The following is a 15,159-nucleotide window of genomic DNA, read 5'->3' as shown; positions in this document are numbered from 1 at the left end:
TTGGCAGAGACGGTCACCTCATAAGTAAAAAGAATTATAGAAGGACATTCACATTTGTGCACATTATAAACAGGACCAGTCATGGCATCGGGAAGGACTGTGTAATCTGCCTAAACATTGGACGGGTTAAGGAAAATGTAATAGCTAATTATAGCTATCATGCAGATCCATGTCTTCGGTGTACTTGCTAAGGATTTTATTTTTGCTTTTCCAAAAATAAAATGAAAGACAATATATACATACTTTTATTATTGGAGACAGCACTGTTTAGTCAGAGAAAGCAACACATTTCATTAGTGTTCGCAATGGAAAAGTTCCTTTCAGTCTCACGCTCATGGCGCCTACCTGTATATTCACTTATTCCCTTAATACAGAGCTCTCATTCACATACAGCAACATTTTCTGATCTGGGAGAGTTAAATAATAATTAATGTTACTATAAACGAGTTTTAAAAAACAAACTCAGTTGCAGACTTGGATCCTGGCGACACAGGAATGTCATGTCTCAGGAAGCTGGTTAATGTCAGTCAGTTTTGTATCATTCAGGATAGCACGAATTACTTCTAAGGATTCCGTTTGCCGAATACGCTCCAACTGTACCTGAGAGGAAAAGTAACATGCCATTATAACCTAAGCAACCATACTCTAATATACAATGCTAAGAGACATCAGCCCTGTGCTGCTGGTTGTGGTATAACCATATGATAAGGCAATGACAAGGGTTACTGTATTTATTGGTCAGCTTATACCAGGGGTAGCCACCTCTAGTCCTCGAGAGGTACCAACAGTTCATGTTTTCCAGGCCACCTATGGATCTGTAGAATGTGTCGGGTTAGGAATGAATACACCACAGGTTTGAAAATGTGACAGTTAGTAATGAGTACACCGGTGCACCAGCTAGGCGGTCTGGAAAATGTGAACTATTAGTAGCGCTCAAGGACACGGTTGGCTGACTTATACTATGCTGTAGTGGTGCATCATTTTTCTGTTGGTGCATGAAATGTAAAAGTGCAGATTTGCTAGTCACCAGAAGAGGCAGTTCCTAGCAGGGACGTGCAGTCAGGGGAGGCAGTGCCTCCCCTGTCATTATTGATTAAAATAATACAAAAAGATACTTATGACACATAGCCTGTGCCATAAGTATCTGCTTTAGCCTTGTTATTATTTTAATCATTTTTGTGTGTTTTAAAACTGTTTTAAATGTGTGTTGGAGGCACCTCTCTCGGTGCCTCCCGCTGACAGTGTAAAGTGCCGGAAGCGAGGGCAGGGCCAAGCATTGGGCAGTAAAAGCCCATTAGAAAAAGCAGCAGAAGCGGCACCTAACAGCAGTGCCGCTGTGGAAGGGGCGTGCTTTCAGCCAATATGAAAGCACGCCCCTGTCACAGGCAGATGTGACTGGCCAGTGGCAGTGGTGGATTCCGAGGGAGCACTTAGACACGTGCCCCTCCATAGTCTAGGAAGCTATTTGATTATTATTTACATAGGCACGCGCCCCCCCCCCCCCCCTTATTTTACTAAATATGTGGGGTGGTGCTGGATGCTGTAAGCTGCGGCCGCTGGCCCCACCCCTTTCAGCTGCTGTCTGGCTGTGAATGCAGACATGTCACAGTCTGACATGTCACCTGCAGCACAGCCAGCAGCAGCAGTGCCCGATTCCTGCCCCTTCCCTATCTGCATGGCTGCTCCCTTCCCCAGGACCAGCCACCAATCGCCTGCATCTATATGCCCCTTCTCCGTCCCCTCCCAAGGCTCCGCCCCTTAATGCCAGAGGCCACGCCCCTTCTCTGCTTTAGTTGGGAAGATATCATTCCTGCCCAACTTGCTCTGTGGGGTGAACCAGGAATTATATAGAGACTGCAACCTTTCCACAATCAAAGGTAAGTATCTTTGGGGGGATGGATGTTATATATATATATATATATATATATATATATATATATATATATATATATATATATATATATATTTCCCAAGTAACCAGCACTCTGACACCAAATGCTGCTGCCCCAGTGCCCTCTCTTGCTTGTTTGCAGAAATATGTTGAAAGAACGAGCGGCACTCACAGAGGACTTGAGATGACGAGAATAACAACGGAGACTGTACTCCGGATAGCGGTAACGTTTCAGTTATATTATAACTTTCGTCAGACCAAAAAGGTCTGACGAAAGTTATAATATAACTAAAATGTTACCGCTATCCAGAGCACAGTCTCCGTTGTTATTCTCGTCATCTCAAGTCCTCTGTGAGTGCCGCTCGTTCTTTCAATATATATATATATATATATATATAGGGGTTGGAGTATATATTAATATTATCTAGGGGTGTTGTGTTAGTGTTATCAGTAGGGGAGTGGGTTGGTAAATAATATTGTGTGGTGTGGGGGTTGTATCACTATCATGGGATTGTATACTATCTTGTTTTGTAGAATATTGTGTATAATGTAATGTTTGTGTGGGGGAGGGTAGTAATGATTTGTGGAAGTTGAAGAAGAGTATGTATTACGGTTTTTCATGTACATACAGAGCACATGGGATTTGTTTTTGTTTTGTTTTTTTAAACACACACACACACACACACACACACAATATACAGTTAAAAAAACGCCCGCCAGGATCCCTGCCGTCTCAATACCGACGCCGGGATCCCAACAGGGAAACTATACCGGTGAAGTAGGTGATTCCCCCTCTGTGGGTGTGTCCACGACACCCATAGAGGGAGAATAGAGCATTTGTTGCGCTCACCATCCCTGCCAGCATTCTGGCGCACAAGATGCGGGTGGCGGTATACTGATATTCGGCATCCCGTGCAACGGGATGCCATACCGATCCCATACAAATGTGTATTCAGCAAGGAGTGGTTCTGTGTGCCATGTCCATCTAGTCCCCCTTCTCTCTAGCCGGCGGTGCAAGTGAGTAGACTCTGGTGCTGCCCTAGAGTCTACTCACCAGCTTTTCCCAAACGTCACTTGTGCAGGTTTTTGAGGGAGGATGGGTGGTAGGCTAAAATGTAGCCTAAAGTGCAGTGCCACCATGCACCGGCCCTGCTCCCAGCCACACCTGGAGCTCTGATAACAGAGCAGTAACCCCAGCAGCCTGCCGCCCTGTACAGGTGGAGCTAGGAAGCGCTAAATGACGAGCAGCCCCGCCACAGGGAGCAGTTTTGCTGTTTCCTTTCTCTGTTACCGGTTGCAGCGGTGGCTGGCTGGGGTTTGCGGGGAAGAGTCGCAGGTACTTTAATTTGACATGAGCTAAGCTCACCAGGGACAGTGCTGTACGCTTATGTTCTATGCTATACTGCCAACAGAGTAGAGTTGGCATCGACTGCTGTCACCCTCTTCCTGTCATCCTCTCCCTGGCATCACCCTCTTCCTGTCACCAGCTCGCTGGTATCACCCTCTCCCTGTCACCCACTGCTGTCAAACTCTCCCTGGTGTTACCCTCTTCCTGTCATCCTCTCTCTGATGTCATCCTCTCCATGTCACCCACACCCTCTCTCCATCATCCTCTCCCTGTCACCCACTGCATCTCCCCTGCATCACTGTCTCCCCATCACCATCTCTCTCCTGTCACCCTCTGCCTTTCCAAGGCATCACCCTCTCCTGGTCATACGGATACAGCATTACCATTGAGGCCATGCCCCTTGTTGTGAGGCAACACCCTCATTGCAAGACCATGCCCACTTTTCCAGGAACACGTGTGCCTTTGGCGCAAGCAAAGACAGTGGCGGTAGCAGGCTTGGGCGTGGTAGGGGCATTGGCTCATCGGCGATAGGGGTCATCAACAGGACTCGGTGGACATTATGGTTGCAGTGCCTCACCAGCCACTGACCTCACCGCACACCACTGGTTCATAGTACAACATTTTGCTTACCTGACACGGAGGGGACTCCAAAAAAGATTTAGTACCCCACTTTCAGTCCCAAACCACAAGTTACACACCTAGGATCAAAACCAGTGGTTCCTAAACTTGGTCCTCAAGGACCCCAACAGTTTATGTTTTTCAGGTGACCCAGCAAGTGCACAGGTGTATTCATTACTCATTTTAAAAGATCCACATATGGAGCTAATTATTTCACTTGTGATTCGGTGAGGAGACCTGGAAAACATGAACTGTTGGGGGTCATTGAGGACCAAGTTTGGGAACCACTGATCTAAACTGATGTTGATACATTTGGTCAAGTTACTTATATTATAAAAATGTGGCCGAAAAAACGGTATCCACCATATTCTCAGTTTAACATTTGCTGAGGCTGGGTCATAGTTTTCAGTGCTTTTCCCTCTATTTCATATGTACCAGTTTTATTGGCCCCGGGGGATAGAGCCAAGGGATCTGAATACTCACTGTGCTGTACAGATAGCAGAAGTGACTGGCACACTTAATGTCACCTTGCAGTCACGGCTTGGCCACAGTGAATATAAACCATGAAATGAGAAATCTGCATTTTGATGCTTTTATGCTGTCTAGAGGCTGGGATCATGCAACACTGGCCCTTATCTGCATCCAGAGAATAACTCCTAGTACTTTGAACCAGGCAACTGAAATGGAGAGGCCAGGATCAAGGCAGATAGCCTCACTGCCTTGCTCCATTAATGCTAAGGGACAGTTAAAGGGATATCTTTGTGCACAGTGTGGCTGGCATGGGGGTGGTAATCTCTGTAACAATGGCACTGGAAGTGTAGCAGCTCTGTGGACTATCTCTGTACAGGGTATGGCTGGTATTGGAAGGATTCCTGTGCAGTATATAGCTGGCAATCTGGTTATTTCTGTCCAACATATGACTGTCAATTTTATCTGTGCAAACAGAGGCATAAAGGCAACTTTACGTGCAGCTGTAATTGTCCCATATATAAAATACAGGCCTAGCCAGCATCATATATTGGGCAATGGTGGTGGCACTGGCATGTTTAGGGGTCCCTGACTCTGCACATTCGCATACCTCTTAGGATGTGCTTTATAGTAATAGCGGTGCTAACACCCAATTTCACTTACCATGGAAACACAGCCTTGCCTTATTTATACATGCAGCATATTTAGAATACACTGGGGCAGATGTATTAAGCCTGGAGAAGTGATAAAGCAGTGATAAGTGCAAAGTGATAACGCACCAGCCAAACCAGCTTCAGTCAATGGGGTCTATTCATGAAGCAGTGAAAAGTGTTGAGAAGTGAGCAAGTGGAGAAGTTGCCCATGGCAACCAATCAGCATTGACGTAACAATTATAATTTGCATACTATGAAATTATACGTAGCAGCTGATTGGTTGCCATGAGCAACTTCTCCACTGGCTCACTTCTCCATACTTTTCACTGCTTCATGAATAGACCCCAATATGTGGGGCGTTAGCACCTTGCACTTATCACTGCTTCATCACTTCTCCAGGCTTAATACATCTGCCCCAATGTTCTACAGAGCAATTATACATTGAATAAAGTCACTGAAATAAGACGTGTGTAAGTTTCTAATATTGCCACCTTCTAAATCTTGTTTAAGAAGACAACGCTGTGCTACTCAAAGCACTATTAAAGTCCCATGTGAATGGAGAACGGTTTCTGTAGTCTAGTGGGAGTACACCAGTACTTCTCAAATTAGACCAACAGCAGGATTTTAGTGTGGGCACAAAAAACCCTACACTAAACATAACAATCGTGTATGATTCCCTCTCACCAGCTAGCAGAATCCCATGGGTTTGAAGTATGGGATACAAAGGGGTAGATGTATTAATGGGCGATATGAAGGAGAAGCGGTATCAGCACCGTTATGTGCGCTGATAATGCTTCTTCTCCATGTTTGAAGGAGATGTGTGTTACATGACACCCCGTCATTATCGACGCTGCTATCTACATGATAGCGTGCTTATGTGCGGGGACAATGTATAAGCGATCAGTGGCACTGACCGTTCTGATAACTGCAGCTATCGACTTTGACAGCTGCAGGTGTTGCCCCAAAACCACAGCAGGGACAGCTCTGTCCTTGGCTGTGGTGGTTACCGTCTCTGGGCTGCATGTGCAATCTTCCGATAATAGTGCATGGCCAATGAGCCGGCCAGGGGTAGAGACACTGACTTTCTGGGTTAAGTTCTTTGTGTGTATGAATTGAAATTTCTGTCAGAGATCTGAACAAAGACCGTAACCTATCTACCTGGTTTACATCAATGCACGAAACTGTGACAACAGAAGAAAATGGTGATTAGGTGGGGCTCGGCCTAATCTGGACATATCATATCTATTATAGTACTCATTAATACACCAAAGCTAAACATTTGGAGTAGTATAACAGAGTGATTGGGCTTGATAATAATATAGTGTGGTGGATGTGTCAAAGGGGACCTGACTGTGTATTTCCCATATGGATACAGGAGTATTCCGAGGGGATCCAGTGTTACACATTGCATTCTGTATGTTTCCATTTACCTGCAGGGTTTGTGACAACTTTACAAAGTCTCTCTGTACTTGCTCACTAACATCTAACTCTGTCTGCAGCCGCTGTGCCTTGTTCTTCTCTTCATAGAGCAGCTGCTCGAGACTGACCTGAAAAAGGTCCATCATTAGTAACCACAATAGGCTTTGAAATGATCAAACATTTAAACATGAACTATTTATAATAACGGGATGTAGATGGCACCGGAATCCCAACACCTGTCAGAATGCCAATGCCAGAATCCTGAAAGTAAGTTTGCTACGGAGGGTTAGGCTGCGGGGAAGGTGAGAGTTAGAGTAAGGTTGCAGGGAAGAGGAGGGTTAGGGTTTGGCTGCAGGGGGAGGGTTAGTTTAGTTGAGAGCCCCTGTTGGGAAAGCAGGCAGTTGGGATGCTGGTGTTGGGACTCTGACCGCCGGTTTACCGTACCCAACCTACTGTAAATTAACATCACTACAGAGACAATAAGATTAACATATTTATAGAAAACAAATTATTTAAACGCAAACATCCACATCAAGTACATACAGAAAGAAGTAGGTGTAAAATACTTCTAAAACAAATTAGGACAATAGCATGTTCATCGCAGGGACTGTACACCATTAATTACATTACAATAGCTGATTTTATCATTGACCAGTTCGAAAAGTTGAAAGCATTCAGGGTCACAAGACCAGGGGTGGGCAACCTGCGGCAAGCAAGCATGTTTTGGATGGCACCCAAGGAGACCTCTTTGCCCGATACCATCAAGAATGTATCTCGGAGATTAACTATCACACGCTGGGGGTTATTCAGGACGGATTGCACATTCTGCTAAAAAGCAGAATCTGCAATCCCTTCTGTAGCATGCTGGGGACCGCCCATCGCAGGGCAAGGCCTCCCAGCGATGCAATCGTAAAACAATTACAATCGCAATACTCACGCTGAAATTAGGGATGCCCCCTGCACCTGCAGCTAGCCTGCATATGCAGGAGGGCAACTGCCATTTTTTTTTTTACATCAGAGCAGTTACACGTGACGTCATGCAGCTGTCCTGAAAACGACGCCGACCCGCTACGTTTTCCCCAAAACAGTCCGTCGTGCCCTCCCCCTATGAATCAGGCAGAGGTGTTCGCACCCATTGTGAACCGATCGCATTCGGCAGCAACACATGACGGAACCTGCGCGTGCACACTAGTGCTGCCAATGCGATTATTGAGCGATGCGACCTGAATAACCCCCTCAGTCTGAGAGCATGCACCCCATGACCTACGCATTCCGTTCTGGTGTTTAGTGATGCGAGGACTCCTAGTAGCAAGAGTGGCAAATAGAAGAGTATGCCTCTCCAACGTAGAGCACCAAGGAAAGAAGTGATGGAAGGAAGTGTCATAAAGAATTACTGTGGGGTCGGACAGGGAACTACACTAATGTAATGGTGAAGGTGGGAGCTAATTTTTTTAATTGATGAGGCATATAATTGTATTGGTGGGTGTAATTTATTTAATTGTTGGTATAACTAGACTTAGAAAGGAAAAAATACAGCTGCGCCCGGGATTAAACAGAAGATTGAATAAACCCTAATTGAATAATTGATTAAAAATGCAAATACAAGCCACTGAGTGTCAAAACAGATACACCAATCAATGCTGCACATAAAAGTTTTTATATATAAATAACAAATAAAACACTGTTTAAAAATTGACTGTGCACAGTATACAGTTTAAATTGAAAGGAAAAAAATGTAACATAAAAATGTGTCCAAATACGAACACAAACACTGTATCATATGCAGTATCTCGAAACTGTCTCGGCTAAATAAACATCTCCATTAGGATACACTGTTGCACAATGAGTATGGTAAATAACTTTATAAATAACCAGTCTCTGGAATCCACATGGAAATATGTTAATAGCTTTTGAAAAGTCCCTCTGGTATTCAGGTCCAAATATGCTTTTTGTATATCAGAGAACAGTTCGTACAGTTGTATAAAGAGGACTGTAAAGTGCTTGTTTTATAGAGCAGGTACGTGTGGCGTCCCACCGTACTATTACCTGGTCTAGTTGTATGATGAGACCGGAATCAGGCTGTGCTCACCTCTTACAGCTGCTAGATAATTTGTCAGTATAAGGACCACTGACCCTTCGTTAGAAATGGGCCAGACGTGTTGGTAGCTGGCGCCAGACTGCGCTGGCTGAAATGATCCCCTCACAGTGCTCTCACTGGAAACTCGTCCCGCAGCGAGGGGTATCCGAGCCGGGGCTATATCACCCAATAGGAGGCCCGTTGGGTCAGTTCCAATGTAGTGACCGGTATGCTGTAGCCGGGGCTGGCTAGCCGCGTCTCATAAGCACCGGGCGGCGCTAGCGTGGTTGTTCAGACCTCTGGGTAACCTCACCAGAGGTGTTGCATATAGCAGGTATTCCAGGTGGAAACAATAGGGAGGAGTCCTAACGCGTTTCGTCACGCCCACGTGACTTTCTCAAAGGTATGACTCCTATAGCCAAGATCAGGGTTATATACCTCTTCCGTAGAGCACCTGTGTTGTATTTTAATCACAGTGCAAAGCTGTCATCAGCCTTAGACCTGATTATGCATATTCTCATAGGGTCTTTAACAGATACCCGCAATGATATATAAAAAAAGAGAACTAAGAAAAACACAAAACTTCATTAAGCTGCATATTATTTTCCAATTTAAATCGGGAAGAAATGACACTCCGTGAACTTACAACATCAATAATAACATCTAATAAACTAATATAACAGTACCGATAATACATAAGGGGATATATGGCAATTGTGCACAAAGAGAGGAGAGGAATATATATATATATATATATATATTTTTATATGCATTCATACGAAGTTCATTAACTCATAAATACCAAAATAAAATATGTAGATGACCCTAACAATAAATTAAACTCTTATACTCAAACATAAATTGATGTTAGATGTAAATATATCATAGGAAATATAATATTTCACATATGAACATGGTTCAAAATTAGCTATGACATTTATTTACTTCTATGCTTGGGCATATACAAATTGGTTACTATAGTATTAATAAAATTAATATACAATTAATATACACAGAGACTGCTGGGACAAATTACCTATATATATTCTACTATAATTATATCTTTTGTTCATTGGTAAAAAATAAGAGAGAAGATAGAGAGATATATAATTTGAGGAGATGTATAAGAGACATATGCAATGGGGAGGGGGGGGGGGGGAAGGGGGGAGGAATGGGAAAAGGGCAGGGGGAAGAGGAGGCCCATTTCTAACGAAGGGTCAGTGGTCCTTATACTGACAAATTATCTAGCAGCTGTAAGAGGTGAGCACAGCCTGATTCCGGTCTCATCATACAACTAGACCAGGTAATAGTACGGTGGGACGCCACACGTACCTGCTCTATAAAACAAACACTTTACAGTCCTCTTTATACAACTGTACAAACTGTTATCTGATATATAAAAAGCATATTTGTCACGGACCTGAATACCAGAGGGACAGTGGATTCCAGAGACTGGTTATTTATAAAGTTATTTACCATACTCATTGTGCAACAGTGTATCCTAATGGAGATGTTTATTTAGCCGAGACAGTTTCGAGATACTGCATGTGATACAGTGTTTGTGTTCGTATTTGGACACATTTTTATGTTACATTTTTTTCCTTTCAATTTAAACTGTATACTGTGCACAGTCAATTTTTAAACAGTGTTTTATTTGTTATTTATATATAAAAACTTTTATGTGCAGCATTGCTTGGTGTATCTGTTTTGACACTCAGTGGCTTGTATTTGCATTTTTAATCAATTATTCAATTAGGGTTTATTCAATCTTCTGTTTAATCCCGGGCGCAGCTGTATTTTTTCCTTTCTATACTAATTTACAAACATACAGAAGTTTGTCTACAGCAGCGAACGGGAGGAACAGAGATGTGAATAATTTAAACGTGTATATACATATATACATTTATACAGAAATATATTGATATTTTTCATAAAATTAGCGCCTAGATTTTTTCCTTTTTTTTTTCTATAACTTGATTTAATAGCGTTGCCTGCTCCTGACGAAAGTGCCTCAGGTTCAGAAACGCATTGAGTATGGGTTGCTTTACTACCCCACTGCAGACCGGTTGTGTCTTAACTGTTCATCAGCAGAGAAAGAGAGGCTTACCTAGGCTATGAGGCACTGCCTTTGGCTACTGAAGACTGGTAGGAGGTCTCATGAGTTGATGAATCAAAATGTTAAATCCTTGGTTCAACACACACGGATTTCGTATGCCACGAAGTAAGCAAAAGGATGTTTCCCAAGTGTGTGCAGTTTATTTACTAAGCGGCAGCTCATACTAAATTTAAAAGAAGGGATGCAGTTAAGTTCCTGACAGTCGGGATCCTGGTGGTTAATATCCTGACAGCAGTCAAAATGCCGGCAGTCGAAATCCCAACTGACGCCCGGTATTTCCACTAGGGTGGCGGACCACACCACCACCCAAGGGGGAATATAATAGTGCGGCGAGCGCACACGCTGTGCTCAATGTCGGGATTTTGACTGACGGGATTCCAGCATCTGTATTTCAACCACCGGGATCCCGACTGTCGGAAATCCTACTGAATCCTAAAAGACCAATGCCTTTTATAGCAAAGCACTATTTTTTGCTAGTACAAGCATTGCCCTTTTAACCACTTACCTGCTACGGTCAAATAGGATTCAGCTTTCACTTACATAGTTGCATCCCATACATCTGTGCTGTCCGCATTTGTCTCCCCTGGCTGCAGTGGCGGATTTAGGGGGGGGGGGCACCAAGGCACGTGCCCCCCCTGTCATTTTTAGTGCAGACTGACATGCGGACGAGCGTCCGCATGTCAGTCTGCGGTCTCGTTTCCTCCCCTGCTGTTAGGAGGGACACGGAGGGCACAGTGCGCGCCTCTCCTGTGTCCCTCCTGGGTCTCCGGCGGCCGCTGGTCTCATAAAGGAAGTGCCGTTCGTGAGCACTTCCTTTATTACAGTGACCCGCGGCCGCCGGAGACACAGGAGGGACACAGGGAGGCGTGCACTGTGCCCTCCGTGTCCCTCCTAACAGCAGGGGAGCGGGGGGAGCAGCGGCGGCGGCGGAGGCGGAGGAAGGGGGGGGGGGACACGCACTGGGGGGGAATATCTGGCACTGGGGGCATAGTTGGCAGGGAGGGGGGGGGGGGAATATCTGGCACTGGGGACATATATGGCACTGGGGGGAATATCTGGCACTGGGGGCATATCTGGCACTGGGGGGGGGGGATATCTGGCACTGGGGGCATATGTGGCACTGGGGGGGGGGATATCTGGCACTGGGGGGAATATCTTGCACTGGGGGGAATAACTGGCAGGGGAGGGATATCTGGCACTGGGGCATTGTCTGGCACTGGGGGCATATGTGGCACTGGGGGGGAATATCTGGCACTGGGGCATATGTGGCACTGGGGGCATATATAGCACTGGGGGGGGGGGGCGATATCTGGCACTGGGGCATATGTGGCACTGGGGGCATATATAGCACTGGGGGGGGGGGCGATATCTGGCACTGGGGGCATATGTGGCACTGTCGGGGAATATCTGGCACTGGGGGTATATGTGTACCTGGCACATGGGGGGGGGGCTATATTTGGCACTGGGGGCATGTGAGTACCTGGCACCGTGGGGGAATATCTGGCACTGGGGACATATGTGGCACTGGGAGCACAGCCCTAGCAACAAGGACTACCTCCTAGCAACGAGCATGACACCCAGTGCATGAAACCCCTGGCAACGAGCATGACACCCAGTGCATGAAACCCCTGGCAACGAGCATGACACCCAGTGCATGAAACCCCTGGCAACGAGCATGACACCCTGAGCATGAAAACCCCTGGCACCGTGCATGGAACCAAGAGCATGAAACCCCTGGCAACGAGCATGACACCCAGTGCATGAAACCCCTGACAACGAGCAGGTATTTGAAAAGTAATTAGAAGCCTTACTGTAGGACTTAATGTGTAATGGGCATTACGGTGTGTGGCATAATGTATCACGGACATTGCGGTGTGTGTCATAATGTGTCACAGGCATTACGGTGTATGGTATACTATATCGCTGGCATTGTGATATGTGGTATAATGTCTCAGGGTCATTGCAGTGTGTGGCATAATGTATCACGGACATTGCGGTGTGTGTCATAATGTGTCAGGCATTACGGTGTGTGGTATACTATATCACGGGCATTGTGGTATGTGGTATAATGTCTCAGGGTCATTGCAGTGTGGCATAATATATAACGGGCATTGCGGTGTGTGGCATAGGGTATAACGGGCATTGCGGTATGTGTCACAGGCATTACGGTGTATGGTATACTATATCACGGGCATTGTGGTATAATGTCTCAAGGTCATTGCAGTGTGTGGCATAATGTGTCCCAGACATTGTATGTGCTATAATGTATCAGGGGCAGTGCAGTGTGTAGCATAATGTATAACGGGCATTGCGATTCCTGTCATAATGTGTCACAGGCATTACGGTGTGTGGCATAATGTGTCTGGGGCATTACAGTGTGTGCATATTGTGTCATGTGCATTATTGTGTGTGGAATAATGTCTAAGGGCCATTGCAGTATGTGGAATAATGTATACTGGGCATTACTATAAGGAGGAAAAATGACAAATAATGTAAGGGGCATGAATCAGGATTATTTTTCTTTCCTGTGGTGGCCAACGTCTGGGCGTGCAGGTTGCAAAACTGGGGTATAAGGTAGTCTTTTCCTGCAATACCACGCCCATTCAAACGAAGCCACGCCCATTCCAACGAAGCCACGTCCCTTATGGTGCCCCCCCTGTAATTTTTTTCTGGATCCGCCCCTGCCTGGCTGTATAAGGGGGAACAGTTCTGCACAGGTGTAGAAAAGATTGCATCTTGCTGCTCCAGCCCCCCAACAGTGATGTCTGTGGCACTGCCCAGAATGCCATGCAAACTGCACTCTGGTGTGCATGCACCGAAACCAAAAGTGTTAGGAAAGTAACTTTGTTCCCCCCTGGGCACTATCTGGCTGATCTCTGCAAGTGCACTTTGGTTTTCCATGTAAATATTACTCTAGACACTGCAATTCAAGATGCAAATTGTAATATTACGTTACAAAGGTGAATAAAATATATAAATGGACATTTACTTTGCTTGATGTCTCTTTCCTAATTTGATCTTCTAAGGAGGTTTTCAGTTCTTGAATATCCTGAAGTTCTTTCGTTCTTTCTTGCAAGATGGACTCCAACTGCATTGCCAAAAACAACTGCAATTATATTGTCTGGTATGCTGCCATGTCAAGGACCAGCAATTTTATGTCATTATCAGAACTAAATGTGACTTTCAGTAAATTAGAAACTATAGAAAGTAGCATGGAGGTAAGTGCACAATTAAAAAACACATAGGTGGTATCCAATTAGCTGCGGTAATTTACCATTATAATTGACTCGCCCAGGGCCATCCTGTTAGCCCTGATGCCATCGCTTATCAAGGATTTTGTTTCACCTGCCTCTAGCAGGTATAACCAAATTCCCGATAAGTAGTCTTTTTTTTTTTTTTTTTTTTAGTGACTGAGGCAGTGAAATTGCATACGCCCTCGACCCTTTATGGATCCTATGTATTTTTGCATGCAAAACGGAAATTCGCCTATAAACATAGGATACGGTGAAAAAAATAATAATAGGAATTTAATACATACCGATAATTCCTTTTCTCCTAGTCCGTAGTGGATACTGGGGTCTTGTACTTTAGTACCATGGGGGTATAGATCGGGTCCACTGGAGCCTGGCACTTTAAAAACCTTTAGTGTGTGTATGTGTGTGCTGGCTCCTCCCCTTTATGCCCCTCCTACCAGACTCAGTCTAGGAAACTGTGCCCAAGGAGACAGACAATCTGAGAGATGAAACAAGACAACAGCAGTGAGTCAACAGCCAACACACAACCAGAAACGAAAGGAGGGCGCTAACCAGAACAGAGGATTGCAACACCAACCTAACCAGGATAGCACAGCTATCCCAACAACATAATGGGACCGCAACGCTGGTCCAACCAAATACTTACACAGGTAAGCAAGAACGAAGCACTGAGTCGGGCGCCCAGTATCCACTACGGACTAGGAGAAAAGGAATTACCGGTAGGTATTCATTCCTATTTTCTCTTACGTCCTAGTGGATACTGGGGTCTTGTACTTTAGTACCATGGGGAAGTCCCAAAGCTCCCAAACCGGTGGGAGAGTGCTGAGACCCCTGCAAAACTGCCTGACCAAACTGAAGGTCACCCTTGGCCAATGTATCGAACCTACAAACGCATTCGAACCAGACCAAGTTACAGCTCGGCACTACTGTAGGGCCGAAACACCCCGGGCAGCCGCCCAGGAAGACCCCACAGACCTCATTGAGTGGGCCTGAATAGACTTCGGCAAAGGCAGCGCCGCCGAAGTATAGATTGCTTAGAAGCTGGCCGACCAATCTTGTGAGGCATCATAAAGGACAAACAACGAGTCAGACTTCCGATGACGGGCCGTCCTTTTGACATAAGTCTTGAGAGCCCTGACCACATCCAAGGATTCAGGACTAACGGAAGCGTCAGACACTGGAACCACAATAGTTTGATTCACATGAAATGTTGGCACCACTTTCGACAGAAACTGAGGACCGGTCCTCAGTTCCGCCCTGTCTTCGTGAAAAATCAAATACGGGCTCTTACAGGATAAGGCCCCTAATTCAGAAA

At 45.3% G+C, this 15,159-nt stretch overlaps 1 protein-coding gene across 1 annotated transcript in view; it reads right to left on the bottom strand.

Moving 5' to 3' along the window:
- Window positions 1-227: 227 nt before the first annotated feature.
- The window catches only part of RABEP1 (rabaptin, RAB GTPase binding effector protein 1), a 162,205-nt gene continuing 147,273 nt past the window's right edge, over window positions 228-15,159 (bottom strand). The window contains exons 16-18 of the mRNA XM_063953673.1: window positions 13,580-13,678; window positions 6,409-6,525; window positions 228-600 (exon numbers count right to left, since the gene is read on the bottom strand). Of these exons, the coding sequence (XP_063809743.1) occupies window positions 499-600; window positions 6,409-6,525; window positions 13,580-13,678 (318 nt within the window). The 3' untranslated portion in view covers window positions 228-498. The remainder of the gene's footprint in view (window positions 601-6,408; window positions 6,526-13,579; window positions 13,679-15,159) is intronic.

The sequence above is a fragment of the Pseudophryne corroboree genome, chromosome 2 (assembly GCF_028390025.1).
Source record: "Pseudophryne corroboree isolate aPseCor3 chromosome 2, aPseCor3.hap2, whole genome shotgun sequence".
NCBI lineage: Eukaryota > Metazoa > Chordata > Amphibia > Anura > Myobatrachidae > Pseudophryne > Pseudophryne corroboree.
This window is presented reverse-complemented; position numbering and strand designations above follow the sequence as displayed.